Source organism: Pelophylax lessonae (assembly GCF_965119305.1).
Source record: "Pelophylax lessonae genome assembly, chromosome: 2".
Taxonomy (NCBI): domain Eukaryota; kingdom Metazoa; phylum Chordata; class Amphibia; order Anura; family Ranidae; genus Pelophylax; species Pelophylax lessonae.
The window spans coordinates 481642323-481659785 of NC_138769.1; the positions used below are offsets into that span (position 1 = coordinate 481642323).

The 17463-nt window shown below is 42.3% G+C and overlaps 1 protein-coding gene across 1 annotated transcript in view; it reads left to right on the plus strand.

Moving 5' to 3' along the window:
* Nucleotides 1-17463, plus strand: part of LOC309548155 (DNA excision repair protein ERCC-5 homolog) — a 137448-nt gene that overhangs the window by 30317 nt on the left and 89668 nt on the right. The window contains exons 8-9 of the mRNA XM_082248117.1: nucleotides 828-924; nucleotides 7670-7922. Of these exons, the coding sequence (XP_082104243.1) occupies nucleotides 828-924; nucleotides 7670-7922 (350 nt within the window). The remainder of the gene's footprint in view (nucleotides 1-827; nucleotides 925-7669; nucleotides 7923-17463) is intronic.

Here is a 17463-nt window from a genome sequence, read left to right on the forward strand (position 1 = left end):
CAAAAAAAGAGCGTCAATCCTGAAAAAAAACACTATTTTTTTACTTTCTGCTATATAACATTTCCAAATAAAAAAAAATTTAGAAAATCAAATTTTTTCATCAGTTTAGGCCAATATGTATTCTGCTCCCTTTTTTTTTTTTGTAAAAAAAAAATCCCAATAAGTGTATATTGATTGATTTGCGCAAAAGTCAATCAAAGAGATAAATGTGTCCCTAGGGGGTGCTTTCTAACTGTGGGGGATGGGCTTGCTGCATGAGAGACCTGTGTTCCTAAATAAGAGGGCCCCTGTGTTCATTACCGACAGAACAGCGGTCTGCCATGTTTACAACGGCAGACCGCCGTTCTGTCTCCATGGGGAGCGATCGCGGGTGCCCGGCGGACATCGCCGCTGCCGGACCCGCTGATTAGCTCCCCCCTTTAGCCAATCTGCGCACACTCGCGCCCCCACTAGCTGTCCCACGAAGCGATGTACAGGTACGTCATTTTTGCGGGACCGAGCCGACCTGCTGCTGTAAAACTATGGCGGCTGGTCGGCAAGTGGTTAAAGGCTAAGTTCACCTTTTTAAAAAAAAAAAAAAAAACATTTTACAACATGTTATATTAATTATGTTGTTCTATAAAAATAATCTGCAAAACAAAATTGAAGTTTGTTTTAAGACAATTCATGTAATATTCCATTTTTTTTTTTTTTCTCCGCTATAAATATTTAGAAAACTTATTGTCCTCACACAAAAAATCTTCAAGTATGCATGTATTACTTTGAATAAAAAGCTTATTTGTTGCCTAAGTGTATTATTATTATTATTATTATTATTAATTTTCTAGATGGACAGACATTGTTACAGATTTGAACACCCAAAATCCAGAATTCTTTGATATTCGACACACTGAAAGGGGCTTACAATACAGAAAAACTAAAAAGGTGAGTTTTTTATTATTCTTACTTACATCTACAATAGAACAAATGTGTAGAAACTATTGTTGGCAGCCATATACAGTGGGTATAGAAAAGAATCTCCCCCCTTTAAAATAATTGCATTTTGTTGCTTTGCAGTGTGAAATGAAGACAGATACCATTTTTGTTTTATCCAGCTGTGTTTACTAGTGCAACTTATAACATCCAAGTGAAAGATGTGAATGTCCTTGCATGGCCCTTAGTCTGAGCCCAGTCTTAAACCCCATTGAAAATCTGTGGAATGATTTGAATATTGCCATCCACACACCATCAAATGAACTTAAGCAGTTCTACAAAGAAGAGTGGGCAGATTTTGCAAAGTCTAGATGTGCAACATTAGTAGACACGTAACCCAACAGACTAAAGGCTGTAATTAAAGCTAACAGTGGTCCAACAAATAACTGACATTGTTTGTGTTCTTTCTTTTAAGCCCCATTCACACTAAGGCGACCTGTGAGGCGACCTGGTCGCCTCACAGGTCGCCGCAGGTTGCCTTCCATAGGGAAGCTGCGGACCCTTTCTAATAGGAGCGACACAAGTCGCTCCGACTTAGAAAAAGGGTCCGGGGCTTCTTTGGGGCGACCAGGAGGCGACCGCCATAGACTTCAATGTTATGAAGTCCGTGGCGGCCGCTCCGAGGTCACGGCGCGCTGCTCGCACCGCGATCTCGGAGGTCGCCCCTGGAAGTAGCGTTGCCTGCATGTGAACGGGTACTTACTTGAATGTTATAAGTTGCACTGAGTTAAATACAGCTGGATAAAACAAAAACTGTCTGTCTTTGTTTCAGGCTGCAAAGCAACAAAATGTGATAATTTTAAAGTGGGTGATTCTTTTCTATACCCACTGCATGTAAGGGCCCTGCCATTTTCCTGCTGTTTCCTACCGCTTCTTCAATGTGTAGGCTTAAATCACATTATCTATGCCATTGATGTAAAAAGCAAGGTGAGTGTTGATAAATAAGGGGTGTTTACATTGAATCATGTGTGCGGTAAAAAATACTAGCATATGAGTGGGTAGTCAGTTCCCTAATAATATGAAGCTAGTTTCCGAGGGGCAGGCAGAGGAGAGATTTCTGGTCAATAAGTTTTTCTTACTTTCTTGGAGTCCATTAAAGGATACAGGAATTTAGAAATGGTTGGGTTATACTGCAGCCTATAGGAAATTGGGACACTGGCAAGCAAGTCCTAGAAAACCCCTCCTCTACCCAGCATGCCTCAGTTTGGTAAGCCAGCAGTACTCAGGGCCAGCAAAAGACGGGGGGTGGTACCGGTTTCTTCCAATGGCCTTGAAAGTACAAAAATACCATTCTTTCTTATACATTAAGAGAAATATGAATTCAGAAAAAGTTTGGACATCCAAAAGCAGTCCAGCTGCAAAGTGGGCAACAGTCCCAAAAAATGTGGGAACCCTACGTAACTCAGAAGTAATTTGGTGCCCAAACCTGTCCCAAAGCCCTAGCAAAGAGCGGAACGGCCACAACTACAGGCAGTCCCCGGGTTACAAACATCCGACTTAAAAATGACCCCTACTTCCAAACAGAGGGAGACAATGGGAAGTGAGGAGAAATCTACCCCTAGGAAGGGAAATTCATTCCGGTAAGAATACTCATGGGAAAAAGGTGTCTCCACTGAAGCCTCATCACTAATCCTTGCTTTCACAACAACCCAACATTTTCAAAATCCAGTTGTCATAGGGACAGAAAGTGAGGTGAAATCTTCTGAACAGGGGTAGAGACAGCAAAACAAATGGTACAGGGGTGTTACCCCTTCCCTATGCTATCCAAAAAACTTAAAAATGATTCTTTTGGCTGGGGCTACACTTAAAAAATGTACCTGTTCCAACAAACCAAATCGACTTTAGAACAAACCTACAGTCCCTATCTTGTTTGTAACTTGGGGACCGCCTGTATGGGGAGGCAACAAAGAATCATCCTGGTAGTCTAGACCAGTGCAAAGCCAAGGGCAATGTCACTAATTCTCCATTCTCACTAGTGGGACTTTTCATGCGACATGAATGTAAAGTTGCATGACAAGTCGAAAACTATGTATTTCAATGGCCACCGTTCTAATTGCTGCAACTCCAAAAAAGGTTCCTGCACTACTTTGATGGGACTTGAATGCTAGGGAGTGTAATAAGTCGCATTGGAAATTGTGCAAATTTGGAGTCGCACTAGTGAGAATGTAGCCTAAAGAACACTAAGCCAGCGAGGCTGTGCGAACCATCTAACAATCCACCCAAAACAGGTGGAACAGCACAAATACCCAAAAGGGAGGAAAATGCGACCAACAGTGAGCTGTGGTCAGTGGAACAAGCCACTGGGACCATGCCAGGATAACAGGTTCCTGAGGGAACCTTGAAGAATCAAAACGGATCAATAAAAAAAAAACACAGCTGGTCAACATTAGAAGGCCCAAGCTTTATATTCCTAATATTTAGGATTCAGGGAAAAGAGGTTCCATAATGAGAAAAGAGGTTGCCGAGGCACATAAGCAGAACCTGACTGAGCAGACATGCAGCTTAGAGCTCAGTTTCTGCTGTATTATACTGTGTCTCGGCTCAACTTCACCCAGTAAAAAATTTGGTTCTTGGGATTTATCGCCTGATAATAAAGCCAAATGAACAACAAAGAAGCGCTGTCTCGGGCTTCTGTCAGAATTGCACTAGCTACATCCCCTCCCCCCGGTACCTCACACTCAGTGAAATCCTCTCAGCATTCTATGGTATCTGTGGCAACACAGGGGGAATAGGACTCATCCATACAAACTTAACAAATGACATCCTTTACAGACCCTGCTCATTCTTCTGTTCTGAAGCAATTTGAAATAATGCTTCACAAAGCCCTTAAATAGACCTCAGATCATATTGCAGACAGTCTGACTAGGGAAATCCGAGAACTGGGCCAACGCACTGCAAATCTTGAACTGCGACTTGATGAACTTGAAAATAACACCCAGGCTTATGCAGTTCAATTTGAAAACCTCAAAGAGGAAAACGTAGTCCTTCAATGCCGGGGGGCTGTTCCGGAGTCGCTGATCCTTCTGACTCAGGGGAGCAGAGGCCTCGCTGGGTTTTCTCGCCTGGGTGCTTGGGAGCCGCAGGTCTTGGGCTGGTAGGCAGCCCAAGCCGGGGTTAGTAGTTTTGAATTTCCCGGCATGTCGGACCAGGTCCTGGCCTGCGAGTGCACATGTCTGGTAGGCAGGACTTCCGGCGGGGGCGTTGTGGCATTGGTTCCGGCCCCTGGAACGCAGGGATCAAGGGAACGCAGGTCAAGGGTCGGTGCTTCAGCTTCCGTCGCTGGTGCTTGGGGACGCCAGGAGCGACTTTTTCAATGAGGAGTCGTTTCTGTCCTATTCTGCTGCTCTCTTTGCACAGGATGGATGTGAGGTTGGCAGCTCTGGCCAGGCCTAGGTAAGAGTGGTACAGGGGTACCTTTTTTCATCTTCACTATTGGGCCTTATGGGGTTTGTCCTTTGCCTCCTTTGGAGCCTGCCCCTCCAACTGCATCAATAAGGTTTAAAAACACCTCCTGTATGCATCACCTGCTGTGCCTCAAAACAGTCTGTCTGGTAGTTGATTGTTGGGACTCTGAATCAGAGATGGTAACAGGGGCCATAGGCCTGGTTTGGTTTAGGGGCTGAAGAGGGTCTCAGATGGGGTCGGCACTGGAATGCGTTTAGAACTTCTGTGGGCAGAGTGTTCCAGTATCTGAGCACAAACAGTCATGAAGTCCAGAGCTGACATGGAGGTCCCTGTTCACATGGGGAAGACCTCAACAGTACCCAACAGAGTTGCAGTAGACTTTAATAAGGACAACTCTATGATAACGTATGTGAGGCAAAGCTTCAAGTACAAACCCAGGCTTCTAATGCCGATGAGGGTTTTCGGTCAGCCAGGAGTGACCAATTCACCTGGCAGTGAAAATAGACCCACATAAGAGATCAACATAAGCAGGAGCAACAATGGGATGATACCACTCTACTCTGGCAAGAATGGATGAGAGGCAGAATTGGAGCTCTTACTCTACAGCCTAAGTTGTTCCCTGTACTTGTTATAAATTAGGTTTAGCTGAGTTTTGTGGTCATTAGTTTGTAACACACAGTTGCCTTGTATCTGTACAATGTTAAAATCTTCAGAAGTAACGGTCGCAGTTCTGGACCACTTCAGTGCAGCTTTGCAGAAGAACTCAGCACATAGAGCTCTTAACCAGCATGGTTTCAACGCTGGGAAAAAGGTGGGGAAGGTTGGCAGGGTTGGGAGGTAGGACCCGGGATGTGGTGCGGGTGCCAAACCAATGACATCATCTGTTGGTAGGACATGAGTGTGTTTGTAATGCTGCAGGAGCAAAGCGATTAACAACCTGTGCCTCTGTGTAAAATAAGGTAGGCTTGATCGATCTGTCTGCCTTTTTTGGGGCAGTTTTTAGGCGTTTTCCATGGCACCCCTGAAGAACCCAGACAGCAACCCAGGGTGCCAGAGTATCTTGGTTGAGAAAGGCTGCTCTAGGCTAAAAGTGGGGAAACGCATGCAGAACTTCATGCCGCAGATTATATCAGCAGTCAGTTCCTCAGTCTTAACCCCTACCACTGTAAAATTTTAAATGGTGCCTAATGTATAAACAGCAAGGTAGCACCTGGTACTTCAGTTTGACTGGCCCGACTCATTTAGTGAGCCTTCAAAGAATGGTTCACACCTGGGCTGTACCAAAGCTCTGAGCCCAGAACGTGTTTTGTGGCTAAAACAGTACACCAATTGCAGAGCCCAGTGTTCAAAGGTCATATTCCAGGTTAGCCCTGCATGTCTTGAGTCCAGCAGGATCTGGGTATGGCCTCCAAAGCTATTACTGAGGAAACGCCAACTAGATAGCTGCTATGTAGAGACCAGCTCAAACAAAAATGCCACAAAAAGCCCTGATTGAAGCAACTGAGGAAAAATACCACAAAATTGGAAGGCTAACACAAAAATCGTTTTTTTTTTTTTCAGAAATGCTGAAGAAAAGGGCATGGTGGGTAGAGAAGGTGCTGACTTGCATTTTTTTTTTTTTTTCCTGTAGGGGCGGGGGGGAGAGAGTATAACCCTAGACACACAGTGTAACACTGCTCCAGATTCGTTCCTGGCAAATCTACCTGATAGTCATCAGGTTTAGCTCACCATCACGGTGTTCTATTTAATATTTCAGAAATAATCACACATTGGGCAAAGCCAACTCTTTTACTCCATCATTCTAAACATTTCATGACAGGAGGAACATGGATGCTATAATTAAAGCTGAACTTTACCCAAAAGGGCAAGTTCTGCTTCAGGTCCTCCACCCCCCACCCCCCCCATCCTCTGCCACATTTGGCAGGTCATTTTATTCTGGGGAGAGTGAGTAGCTTTCAAAATGACATACCTATGCCTAGGAGATCTGAGTGGAAGTTTCCCCCCCCCCCCCCCTCCCCGCAGTCTTCTGGGACACGTCGCAGGTCCCAGAAGACTGCGAGACCTTTCGCAATGCACAGCATGGCGGGCAGCTTGCAGTGAAGCCGCAAGCAGCACAGCTGGCTGCCCACATTTAAAATGCTGACAATGGGAACCTGAAAGCTAATGAAGAACTAGCCTGGAGCTGGATTCCTAGACCGGTAAGTGTCCTGTTATTATAAGTGAGGAGTTCTGGGATTTGTAGCTGCTGACTTTAAACTTTTTTCAGAGTGGAAACCCGCTTTAAGTGTACAGCAGCATGAAACACATGAGCGTCTGTTTCTCTTATTATGATGTGGTTGCTTTCTATGCTTTTACAATGATGGAAGAAAAGAGTTGGCTTTACCCATTGTGTGGTTATCCCTGGGAATATTGTTGTATAGAACCCATAAGTATAACCCAATTGTTTTTGAATTGCTGTGGCCCCTAATGGATGAGGAAGGAAATACATCTTGTGATGTGTGCTCTTAGGCATGACATAAAGAGTAGGGAAGATTAGTACCCCTGTCAGCATTTAGGTAAAGGGAGAAAAAAAAACATCCGTGTTACTCATTGAGATTTTCCCTTTCTATCTGCTGAAACCATTGTTCTTGGATCAGTTAGTAAGGGAAAATTGCTCTTAACATAGCCCCTGATAGCATTAAAAACCTCAATATCTCTCCTGCGCTCGAGTTGTATGCGGGAAGGTGAATCTTCTAGGCGGTTTTATGACACAAATGAAGTGGTCTTGCTGCCCCCCTCAGGACCAAGGGCATCCAAAAGGCACTACAAGAAAACAACAAGAGAAGGGCGCACCGACCTTGTGCATTACCACTTAAAAGTTTATTAAAATCAAAGAAGGGTAGATTTTGGCTCTGAGGAAGAGGGTCCTCCGTCGAAACGCGTAAGCCACATCAGGTTTTGAGGACGCCATCACGCTATCCAGCAGTGGAGAAGTGTCCTGGAAGCGAGCGGTGCCCATTTCCTATATGCTTGTTCATATGCTACGTTTGTGAGTATATTGTACGCTACCCTTCTTTGATTTTAATAAACTTTGAAGTGGTAATGCACAAGGTCGGTGCGCCCTTCTCTTGATGTTTTCTTGTAGCATTAAAAACCTAACAGGGGTTCTAATCCTTCCTCACTCTATCCAAGACTAAAAAAAGAAAAAAAAAAAAAAAAAAAACAGTTTTGGCTTGACATTCAATTTAGCACTGTAATCTTAACACACTGTACGTTTTAAAATAATATACTTCTATAATGTAACTTATTTCAGACTGGAGGAAATCTCCATTGTATCATGGCTTTTCAAAGACTCAGCTGGCAAAGATTTGGTCCATGGACCTTTCAGATTGGCAACCTGAGACCCGACCCCCAGCCTCCAGCTCAAACAAGGAGAATTCCTAAATCAGAAAGTGAAGATAATGTGACAAAGAAACAACATGGACGCCTGGGAAGGTCATTCAGTACTGGCTTTCAGCAGGAGCTTGCATGGAAGAGGATATATAACGTCAATGAGAGACGAGGCAGTGGCTCCCCAGAAAGTGACACAGATGGCGACGGAACTGACTGACCTGAAAATCACCATTGCAAATGAATATTTTACTAGAATTGTGTGCTATTTATCAATTCACAGCAATAGTGTTGAAATGATAAACTTGTGTTTTAGAGGTATAAGTACCACGCATGTACCTCTTCTTTGTTAGTTTTGTTCATTTCTGTTACATATTGGTGGAAGCTGCTCATGATGTTGAAATGCTGTGATACTGTATGTATAACAAATACTTTGTTACATACTGAATCATGGCTATGTTGCCTCAAATCCATGAAGCTGGGCAGCCTGTTAGAAAACCAAATCTCTATCTAATTTAGGAAACATGGCCTAATCTAATAAAAAAAAAAAAAATGTTCTCTTTAAAGACTGGTCCCACTTTGCAAGTGTGGTTTCATGGCTGAAAGCAGGATGTGGTGGCAGGAATTAGGTCTGGGCAGACTTTGCAATGCCGAAGCCATCCATCAGTTTGTGCTTGGCTAAACATGAATTTGCCAGGATTTTTCTGAATTCAGTGATGATTCTCAGGAGTCTTCTTTTTTTTTTTTTTAACATTTGCTGTGTGGATATCTCAGCATTCACATAAACACCACAAGCCCTCCCCATAATGTTTGTACTATGTGTGAAACATAATTTTCTCTGTATTTCCTGTGGACATCGGCTACACTCAGTGGCCATAGAGTGGTGTTTTCCTGAGATGCTGCAATCTGGAATATACTACATTATGGCCACTAGATGGCGTGGACGATCATAGGAAATGCATAGATCGTGACATTTCACACATAATACAAACATTACAGGATTTTTTGTGATCTTTGTGCAAATGCCAGGACATTTAGACAGCAAATTTTCTATAAATAGACCCTTGAAAGTTGTTATTAAAGTCTGACATTTAAGTTTTAACTGTATATTTAAAGTGGAACTTGACTCCCAATCATCATTGATTATTTTTAATCCTTATGCTGCTAGCATTAGTAAATAGATAGGAAAGTATATTACATTTTCTTATTTTAAACTTTTTTTTTTTTTTTTACATTTCTTCAGTTACTTTTTTAGTTTCCATGCCTAGGCAAATTATGTCATACATCCCAGGAGTCTTCAGGAGAGGAGGATGGGTTTTCTCAGCTAAACACACTCTCCAGCATGCATACTTGAGTTAAGGGCAGGAAGTAAATGCTACATGAATCATTTGCCCTTACTTAAGATGGCCACGGCCAGAAATCCTAGGGGTGGTTTTTCAAAGAGATTTCTCACCAAAATAAAGCATGGAGACACAGGTGGATGGGGGAGTTTGCTTTGAATATTAAAAATTATTTAAATAGCGTTTTGGTTTGTGGTGCTCAGATTCAGTGAAGATCCACTTTAAGTGTGCAGAAAATAGTATTATATAAATGGGTTACTTTAACTGGCTATCCTAAATTTAGTTTCAGCAATAGTACATATCTATGTTTAAGGGCAGGAAGATGCAGTGCTGCACACTTGTGCGACTTTGGACATCAATACCTTGATAACCATTCATCTGTGTGACTTCAAAATGCATACACTACTTGGTCTGACTTTCATTCAACTTGAGCCAAAGACTTCAATGTTAACCCTCAAAAGTTGCATTAAACTCATACCTGAATGTTTTACATGCAACAGTAGGTTTGACTTTGCAAGAGATAACAAGTTACATCTGCTTTGCAGCCATCCAAAGTTGCATCAAAGTCGTGCAACTTAGGCATCATACCAGTGTGAATGGAGCCTAAAGCATATGCTGATTTTTAGAGCTCTATGTCTGACTTTAGGGGTCGGACGGTTGGGGTCCAACTGAGGTTGCTGCTTTTTCATAGATGGCAGCAGTCTTCTATGCTGTGTCCTGCTCTTAAACACAATTTTTTTGAGGCTTAAGCTAATTTAAGCAGGGAAATGTAAGCCTTAATTTAGTAAAAAAAAAAAAATCAGGACAAGGGACATAACTTACTATTAATCTGATGTGTCCCATATGCTGCTGGTCCCTTGTTTAGTTGAAACTTTCCTCCTGCGATCCCCCCCACCTCCTCAATCTTTGGGTGCGGTGGGGGTTAAAGAGCTGTCACAGGCACACATCAAGTGTGCAGACTACACCTTTCGTTTTAAAGAAACTGTATTATAGCTTCTATGTATAAAACATAATCTATGAATGAAAGGTTTGTCCCTGCCATTCCTAGATAATTTCATTCATAGAAGCTATAGTGGAGTGGCAATGGAGGAGGTGGGCAGCAAGAGGGTCAAAGTTGGCATTCTTAATGAGCGCAAATGATAGGTCCCTCAGCTCTATTAACTGCACTGGAAGATAACGGTGGTTGGAGGGGAGTGGAAATTTTTAATTAAACAAGGAACCAGCAGCACAAGGGATACATCAGATTTCATAGCAAGTCATGTCCCTTGTGCTTTTTTTTTTTTTTTATTATACTAAATGTACGGTATTCTTTAAAGTTACACATTACACAATTTTTGGGTACATTTTACCTAACTATGCAGTTAAAGATAAAACTTTGATTGGTCTTTAATGGCAGACCCTCATCAACCCAAGCTGACAGTGACTTTTATTCAATTCCTGTGCTAGAGTACAAGCCCAACTTATTTTTAAGGGCCAATCCACTTTTTCAGGTGTAGTTTCTGTAACTAATTTTTTCGTTGAAAATATCGGCATCGGCTGCTGAAAGTTGTGTACACACTAGCCGAAAATCGTACGATTTTACCTCGGATGGGGATTTTCGGCAGATTTTCTACTAGTGTGTACCCCACTTAATTCTGTTACTGAAATTCTGCATATTCTAGAACAGTGGTCCTCAACTCCGGTCCTCAGGGCCCACTAACAGGCCAGATTTTAAGTATTACCTTGGGGAGATGCAGACTAGAGTACTGCAATCATTGAGCAGCAAATGATATCACCTGGGATGTATTTCAGTTATCTTGCAAACCTGGCCTGTTAGTGGGCCCTGTAGGCCAGGGTTGAGCACCACTGTTCTAGAACACTAATCCTCCAAATTTTTATAAATACCGTGGAAACAAATCAGTCTTTTAAGAAGATTTCTACATATTCATGAAAGCTTTATTATTAATTTATGATAGGTTGATCAATGAATTATGAACTCCTCCAGCTATAATTTTTGAATTTACATCTAGCCATTCACATTGACCCATTAGATATTTTGCATAAGCACATGTGTAGTCATATAAATTCAGTATTGCATTGACTTTGCCCTTAGGACACAACAGTTAAGGCGTGTAAAGAATATTATCTCTATAAAGTTGTTAGTAAGCATGGTATTGTATCAAGTAAGTTTAATGGAATTGATCTGCATGGTTTATTGACTAAAGATCTCTTTATTCTTCATCCCCAAATCTTGTGAAAGCATAGGGTAAGATCCTTGAGGATCCTGAAGAATGGTTTCTTTTCATTTACTGATTTGTATGGGGCATTTTATATATATTTCTGCTAGGAGATAAGATATATTTATTATTTACCATACCACACTGTACAGCATGGTATTAATGCTGGAAAATCTTATTTACGTAAAACAGGAAAATGATTTTGCTTACTAGTAAAACTTATTTTCTACTTTTTATAGTTGTACTTCATTAATTGCTATTGTATCACTGATTTCTTATCAAATCCATAAAATGCAAAACCCCCCATTCTTATGAGTGTTTTTTTTCTACGTTTCCTGAGGCTCTAAAACATCCAGCAAGTGTTTCCTGATGTTGTTCACTATTTATCATTAATTGGATGAATGGATGTGGGCACCTGCTTGTATGGCATGATGCTACTGGCCATTTACAATATTTTCTTCCAGGGAACCATCAGGTAATATTTACAGTCGCTTAGCTTTTATATTCTTTTGCCTTCAATCAATGACATGCTGTCATTTTGTGGCGAAAACCTTCATTTTCTCTAAACCCTGGTTCACACTGATGCGATTTCGAATGCATGGAATCGCAAGACAAGTGACATGAGTTTCTGTGAAGGTTCACCTATACAGTGAGGAAAATAACTATTTAAACCACTGCAGATTTTGTAAGTTTGCCCATTTACAAAGAAATTAAGGTTCAGAATATCAACCTAAAATCCAGGAAAAAAAAAAAAAAAAAAAACATAATACAAATGTTATAAATTGGGTTGCAGTTCAGTGAGTAAAAAAAAATATTTGATCCCCAAGCAAAACCTGACTTAGTGCTTGGTGGAGAAACCCTTGTTGGCAAGCACAGAGGTAAGATGTTTCTTGTAGTTGGTTACCAGGTTTGCTCACATCTGAGGAGGGATTTATTTTGGTCCACTCTTTACAGATCTTTTCTAAATCCTTAAGGTTTCTTGGCTGTGGCTTGGCAACTCGAAGTTTCATCTTCCTCCATAAATATTCTATAGGATTAAGGTCTGGAGACCGGCTAGACCACTCCATGATCCTAATGTGCTTTTTCTTGAACCACTCCTTTGTTGCCTTGGCGGTATGTTTTGGGTCATTGTCATGCTACGACCCATCTTCAGTGTTCTGGCTGAGGGAAGAAGGTTCTCACCCAAGATTTTACAATACATGGCCCCGTCCATTGGCCCCGCAATGTGGCAAAGTTGGCCTGTAACTTTAGCAGAGTAACGGCCCCAAAGCATAATGTTTCCACCTATGTGCTTGACTGTAGGGATAGTGTTCTGAGGGTCATAGTCAGCATTTTTCTTCCTCCAAACACAGCGAGTTGAATTAATGCCAAAGAGCTCAATTTTGGTCTCATTTAACCACAGCAATTTTTCCCAATCCTTCTCTAAAGGTTTATTGGCAAACTTCTGACAGATCTGTACATGTGCCTTCTTGAGGAGGAGGACTTTGCAGGATTTCAATCCATGGTGGCGCATTATGTTATTAATGTTTTGTTTGGTGACTGTGGTCCAAACTGCCTTGAGATCATTCACAAGCTCCTCCTGTGTAATTCTGGGGATCCCTCACTTTTCTCATGATCATTCTTACCCCATGAGACGGAATCTTGCATGGAGCTCCAGACCAAGGACGATAGTTATTTTGTATTTCTTTCATTTGCAAATAATCTCTCAAACAGCTGTCTCCTTCTCGCTGATGGTCTTGTAGCCCATTCCAGTCTTGTGCAGGTCTACAATCTTGTGCCTGATGTCCTTTGACAGCTCTTTGGTCTTGCCCATGGTGGTGAGGGTTGAATGGAAAAAAGAGATTCTGTGGACAGGTGTCTTTATGCATAGAATGGGTTGTCGTTAGGAGCATCTTCTTAAAGTGATTTTAAAGTCTTTTTTTTCTATTAAAATAACAAACATGTTATAATTACCTCCTCTGTTCATTGGTTTTGCACAGGGCAGCCCTGATCCTCCTTTTCTTGGGTCCCTGGATGGAGCTACTAACCCCCCCCCAGCAAGCAGTTTGCTTTGGGGGGAACCGACCCGAGCTGCAGCTCCATGTATACATTCAGACACAAAGCTTCTGTTCGGTCCCACCCCCTCTCTCTTCTGATTGGCTGAGTTTGACCGCAGCGGGAGCCAAGGCCACTGCTGCTGTGTCTCATCCAATCTGCAGCGAGAGTCCCAAATGGCTGAAGCATTCGTGGACATCGCTGGATAGAGAGGGGGCTTAGGTAAGTATTAGGGGGGCTGAGAGGGGCTGCTGCATCACAGAAGGCTTTTTATCTTAATGCAAAGAATGCATTAAAAATAAAAAAAAAACCTTCTGACTTTACAACCCCTTTAAACTGGCAGGACTAATCTGTTTACCACATGAGCTCATAGTGTAGCCAGTCTGTCGGAGCCAGAATTATTTTTGGTTGGTAGAGGATCAAATACCTAATTTACTCACTGAACTGCAACTCAATTTATAACATTTGTATCATGTTTCTGGATTTTTGGTTGATATTCTGTCTCTATCATTTAAAATACACCTATGATAACAATTATAGACCCTTAATTTCTTTGTAAGTGGACAAACTTTTAAAATCTGCAGGGGATCAAATAATTATTTTCCCCACTGTATTCACTGCAAATCCAATGCCTTTTTAAAAAGGGTTCTGTGCGATTTTTAGCTCCATGGTCTTGAATGGAAACCGCATGCAGGAGGCTTATCTGTCCTAAAATAACACAATGTCAGTAAGTTTTCTGCAAGCCTTTGCTTTCTTCCTCACCTTCCATCCCAAGAGAGAGGCATAAATTACAGCTGTATCCAAATCGCATTAAAAAACACAGCATCGCATCTGAACTCACCTCGCGGCGTTTCCTGCACCACATAAGTGTGAACCTAGCCTGACTCCCTATGTTGTGGAGATAAAGAGGGATTCCGTTGTTTGGGAAAAGACAGATGACAAACTTTAAAGCAGAACTCCATAGAGTAGTTGTAAAACAGTGAATGGTTTCACCTTCCAAAATGTTTACAGTACTGTCCAAACACTACCCCTCTGCCACTCCGCATAGCCATAGGTGACACCACAATTTCCGGTTTATGGGACTATAGAGGAGGGATAGATCGATTATGGTTTTTTTTCAGGGCCGATACAGATACCGATATTTTGGTCACAACGTATCGGTATGGGCTGAGATTTTGTACATCATATGTCAGGGTCTGAGACTAGTCTCCTCCTCCAACCATTAAGTGGGGATGCTCATGTAAGGGTAAAATGATGTTACATAGCATAATTCCGTTTACAAATGTTATTGAATATGCCACTCACATATGTACAAAAGATATAAGCAATTCCACATTAGCAGATCAGCATCTCTCACCCACTTGCCGTACGTGATAGCGCTCCGTCTCCCACCCACCCGATACTGCTCTGTCTCTCACCCACTTGCCGTAAGTGACACCCGGGTGATGGACGGAGCGGTATTGAGTGGATGCCGAATGGAGCGATATCACCCGGGTATCACGTACGGCAAGTGGGTGAGAGATACCGATCTGCGAATATGGAATTGCTTATATCTTTAATTTGTACATATGTGAGTGGCATATTCAATAACCTTTGTAAACGGAATTATGCTATGTGACATCATTTTACCCTTACATGAGCACTATTTCGGTAACATCAGCCAGTTCCGGGGCCGATACAAATATATCCCTACTATAGAGGGCCCTGTGTCAGCAGGCTTTTGTTCCATGTCAGTGGGTTTTTTCCCCATACACGTTTATGCAAATGAAAAGCCTGCTTGAAGCCGATTCAGAATGAGGTCAAATGATCTCAAAAGCCTCTTTCAAAGTGATACCAATGACACAAGCTCAAAGCTCATCATCAACGCCAGCTCTAAATGACCTGATTACACTGCTGAATTGGCTCACAGTATGGAGCTTCCTACTCGTATTTGGATTTCTGCTGGGCATGGCATTGTGGGAAGAGAATGCAAACAGATTTCAGACATATTTTTATTTCAAGTGGTTATAAACCTCAGGCATGAAATATGGAGAAAGCATATTACGCTACTCTAGAATGTGTCTCAAATAGGAGCACTAAGTGTAATTTCTGTCTGCTCCTTCGTTACTCTTTTATTAACATAAATCAATTCTGACAAGTTTTGCTGACACCAAGAGAAAAATGGGGACAGGGGAGGGACATCCAGCTAGTTGACAGCCTCCGTTCTCTTTCTGTGTACTGTGTGAAGGGTGGTGTGTCCCTTCCCTGCAATCAGCTCTTGAGGCTCTCCTCACTTAGCTCTGCAGAGTGTAACTTCAGCTCTCCGCCCTGTGACAGCTCAGACGATCTTTATAAATACTGGACTTTGAACGGATGTAGAGAAGAGAAAACTGCAGATAAAACAGGTACAACTTATAGAGGAGGATTTTTTTTTCATCTCTGTGTATCGCCTGAGGCCATTCACTTCACTGGGGATATGTAAGGGTTTGCGACCGCACTATAGCCAAATGACTGCTACAGCACAGCCACACTTTGCCGGGAGGCCGTCATAGAGGTTCTCACAAGCTTGGGCTACCTGCGCACCCCCTGCAGCGTGCATCAGCAGTTATCTGTGATCGGGGATAAAGAGCCAATCATGGCGGCTCTTTACCGCTTAATCATCTGTGTCCAATCACAGCTGATCATGGATGTAAACAGGATTTACTAGTTTATCAGCAATTCTCTCCTCACGCTGACCACACGTGAGGAGAAAAGAGCTGAAAACCAGCAAATCCACACAGGGGACATCTGCACTAAAAATCAGGTCACTGATCATTAGTGCCCTGATTATTAGTGCATCCCCATCAGCACATATCAGTGAAGGAGAAACAAAATTACAAAACTTTATAAACGGAAATTAAGAAAAACCTCTGTCTCAAAAAAAATAATAAAAATTTAGTTTGGGTACAGTGTTGCATGACCGGGCAATTGTAATTCAAAATGCGCCAGCACTGAAAGCTGAAAATTGGCCTGGGCAGGAAGGTAGTATAAAGTGCCCAGTAGGCAAGTGGCTAAATATTTGAAAATATAGTCATGTGATGTGAAAACCCCATGAAAACTGACTTTTTCAACATAATTGAACAGGCAAATGATCTACAGTGCCTAAAAAGGTATATTTGTCTTTTTAACCAGTTATTTATATTTTTGTTAGATGTAATGGTGTACATTAGTATCAGAAGCTGATATCACCCAAGAGGGGAAGTTACTCTCTTCCTCCACTCCTCCTCTAACATATTTTACCTGGTTTTGACAGGTACCTGCTCCCGCTGCCAGTCGGATAGCCACAGGGAACTCACTGGAAGTTCTTCTACACACCTCCTCCTGCCTGCAGCCTTCTGGGACATGTCACAGGTCCCAGAATGCTGTGGGACCATTCACAAAGAACAGTGCAGCTCCCGCAGTGGGTAGTCAGTGGTAAGAGTCACAGCCGGCTGCCCACAGCAAACATGCCAGGGCTGGGGACCCAAAGACCCGGCTCGAGTGAGGATGGCACTGGATCCTTAAGGCCTCACACACGGGTCAACTGTTGGGTGGCATTGGCCAGTTCAATAACCCCCCCCCCCCCCGACATTTGGGCTATGTGTAAGGCAGCTGGTCCAACAGAAGGGGCATGACCAAAAAACGTCTGCCGATCAGCATCCGGCCAGCGTAACCAGCCAACGGCTGAGAGTGTTAACTGGTTTGTTCTGGGGGTGGCCCAGTCCCCCTATCAGAATACAAAACCTTTAAGGGGTAGAGATTGCTGTACTAACCTTGCATAGTTAGTACAGTGGCACCTCCCGTGCTTTTTTTTTTTTCTTCAGACCGTTGGGTTGAACTAAAAAAATCTAATGGTGTGTACCAGTCTTCAGATGGGTGAGTGTCTGTTTAATAAAAGTCTGCAGCTCCAGCTTTTGTAACTGCTGACTTTAAAATTTTTCAAGAACTACCTGAAGCTCCTCTTTAAATACAGTATGTAATACACATAAAAAATACTTGGTAAAATACCCTTTAAAAAGGAAAAACCAGGAAATCAAATGTATTTCTTGGATTATTTGAAATTTAACTCCATTTATAATAAACTAACATTTTTGGTAGCTTACCTCTATGATATTTCTTCTTCAGCATCA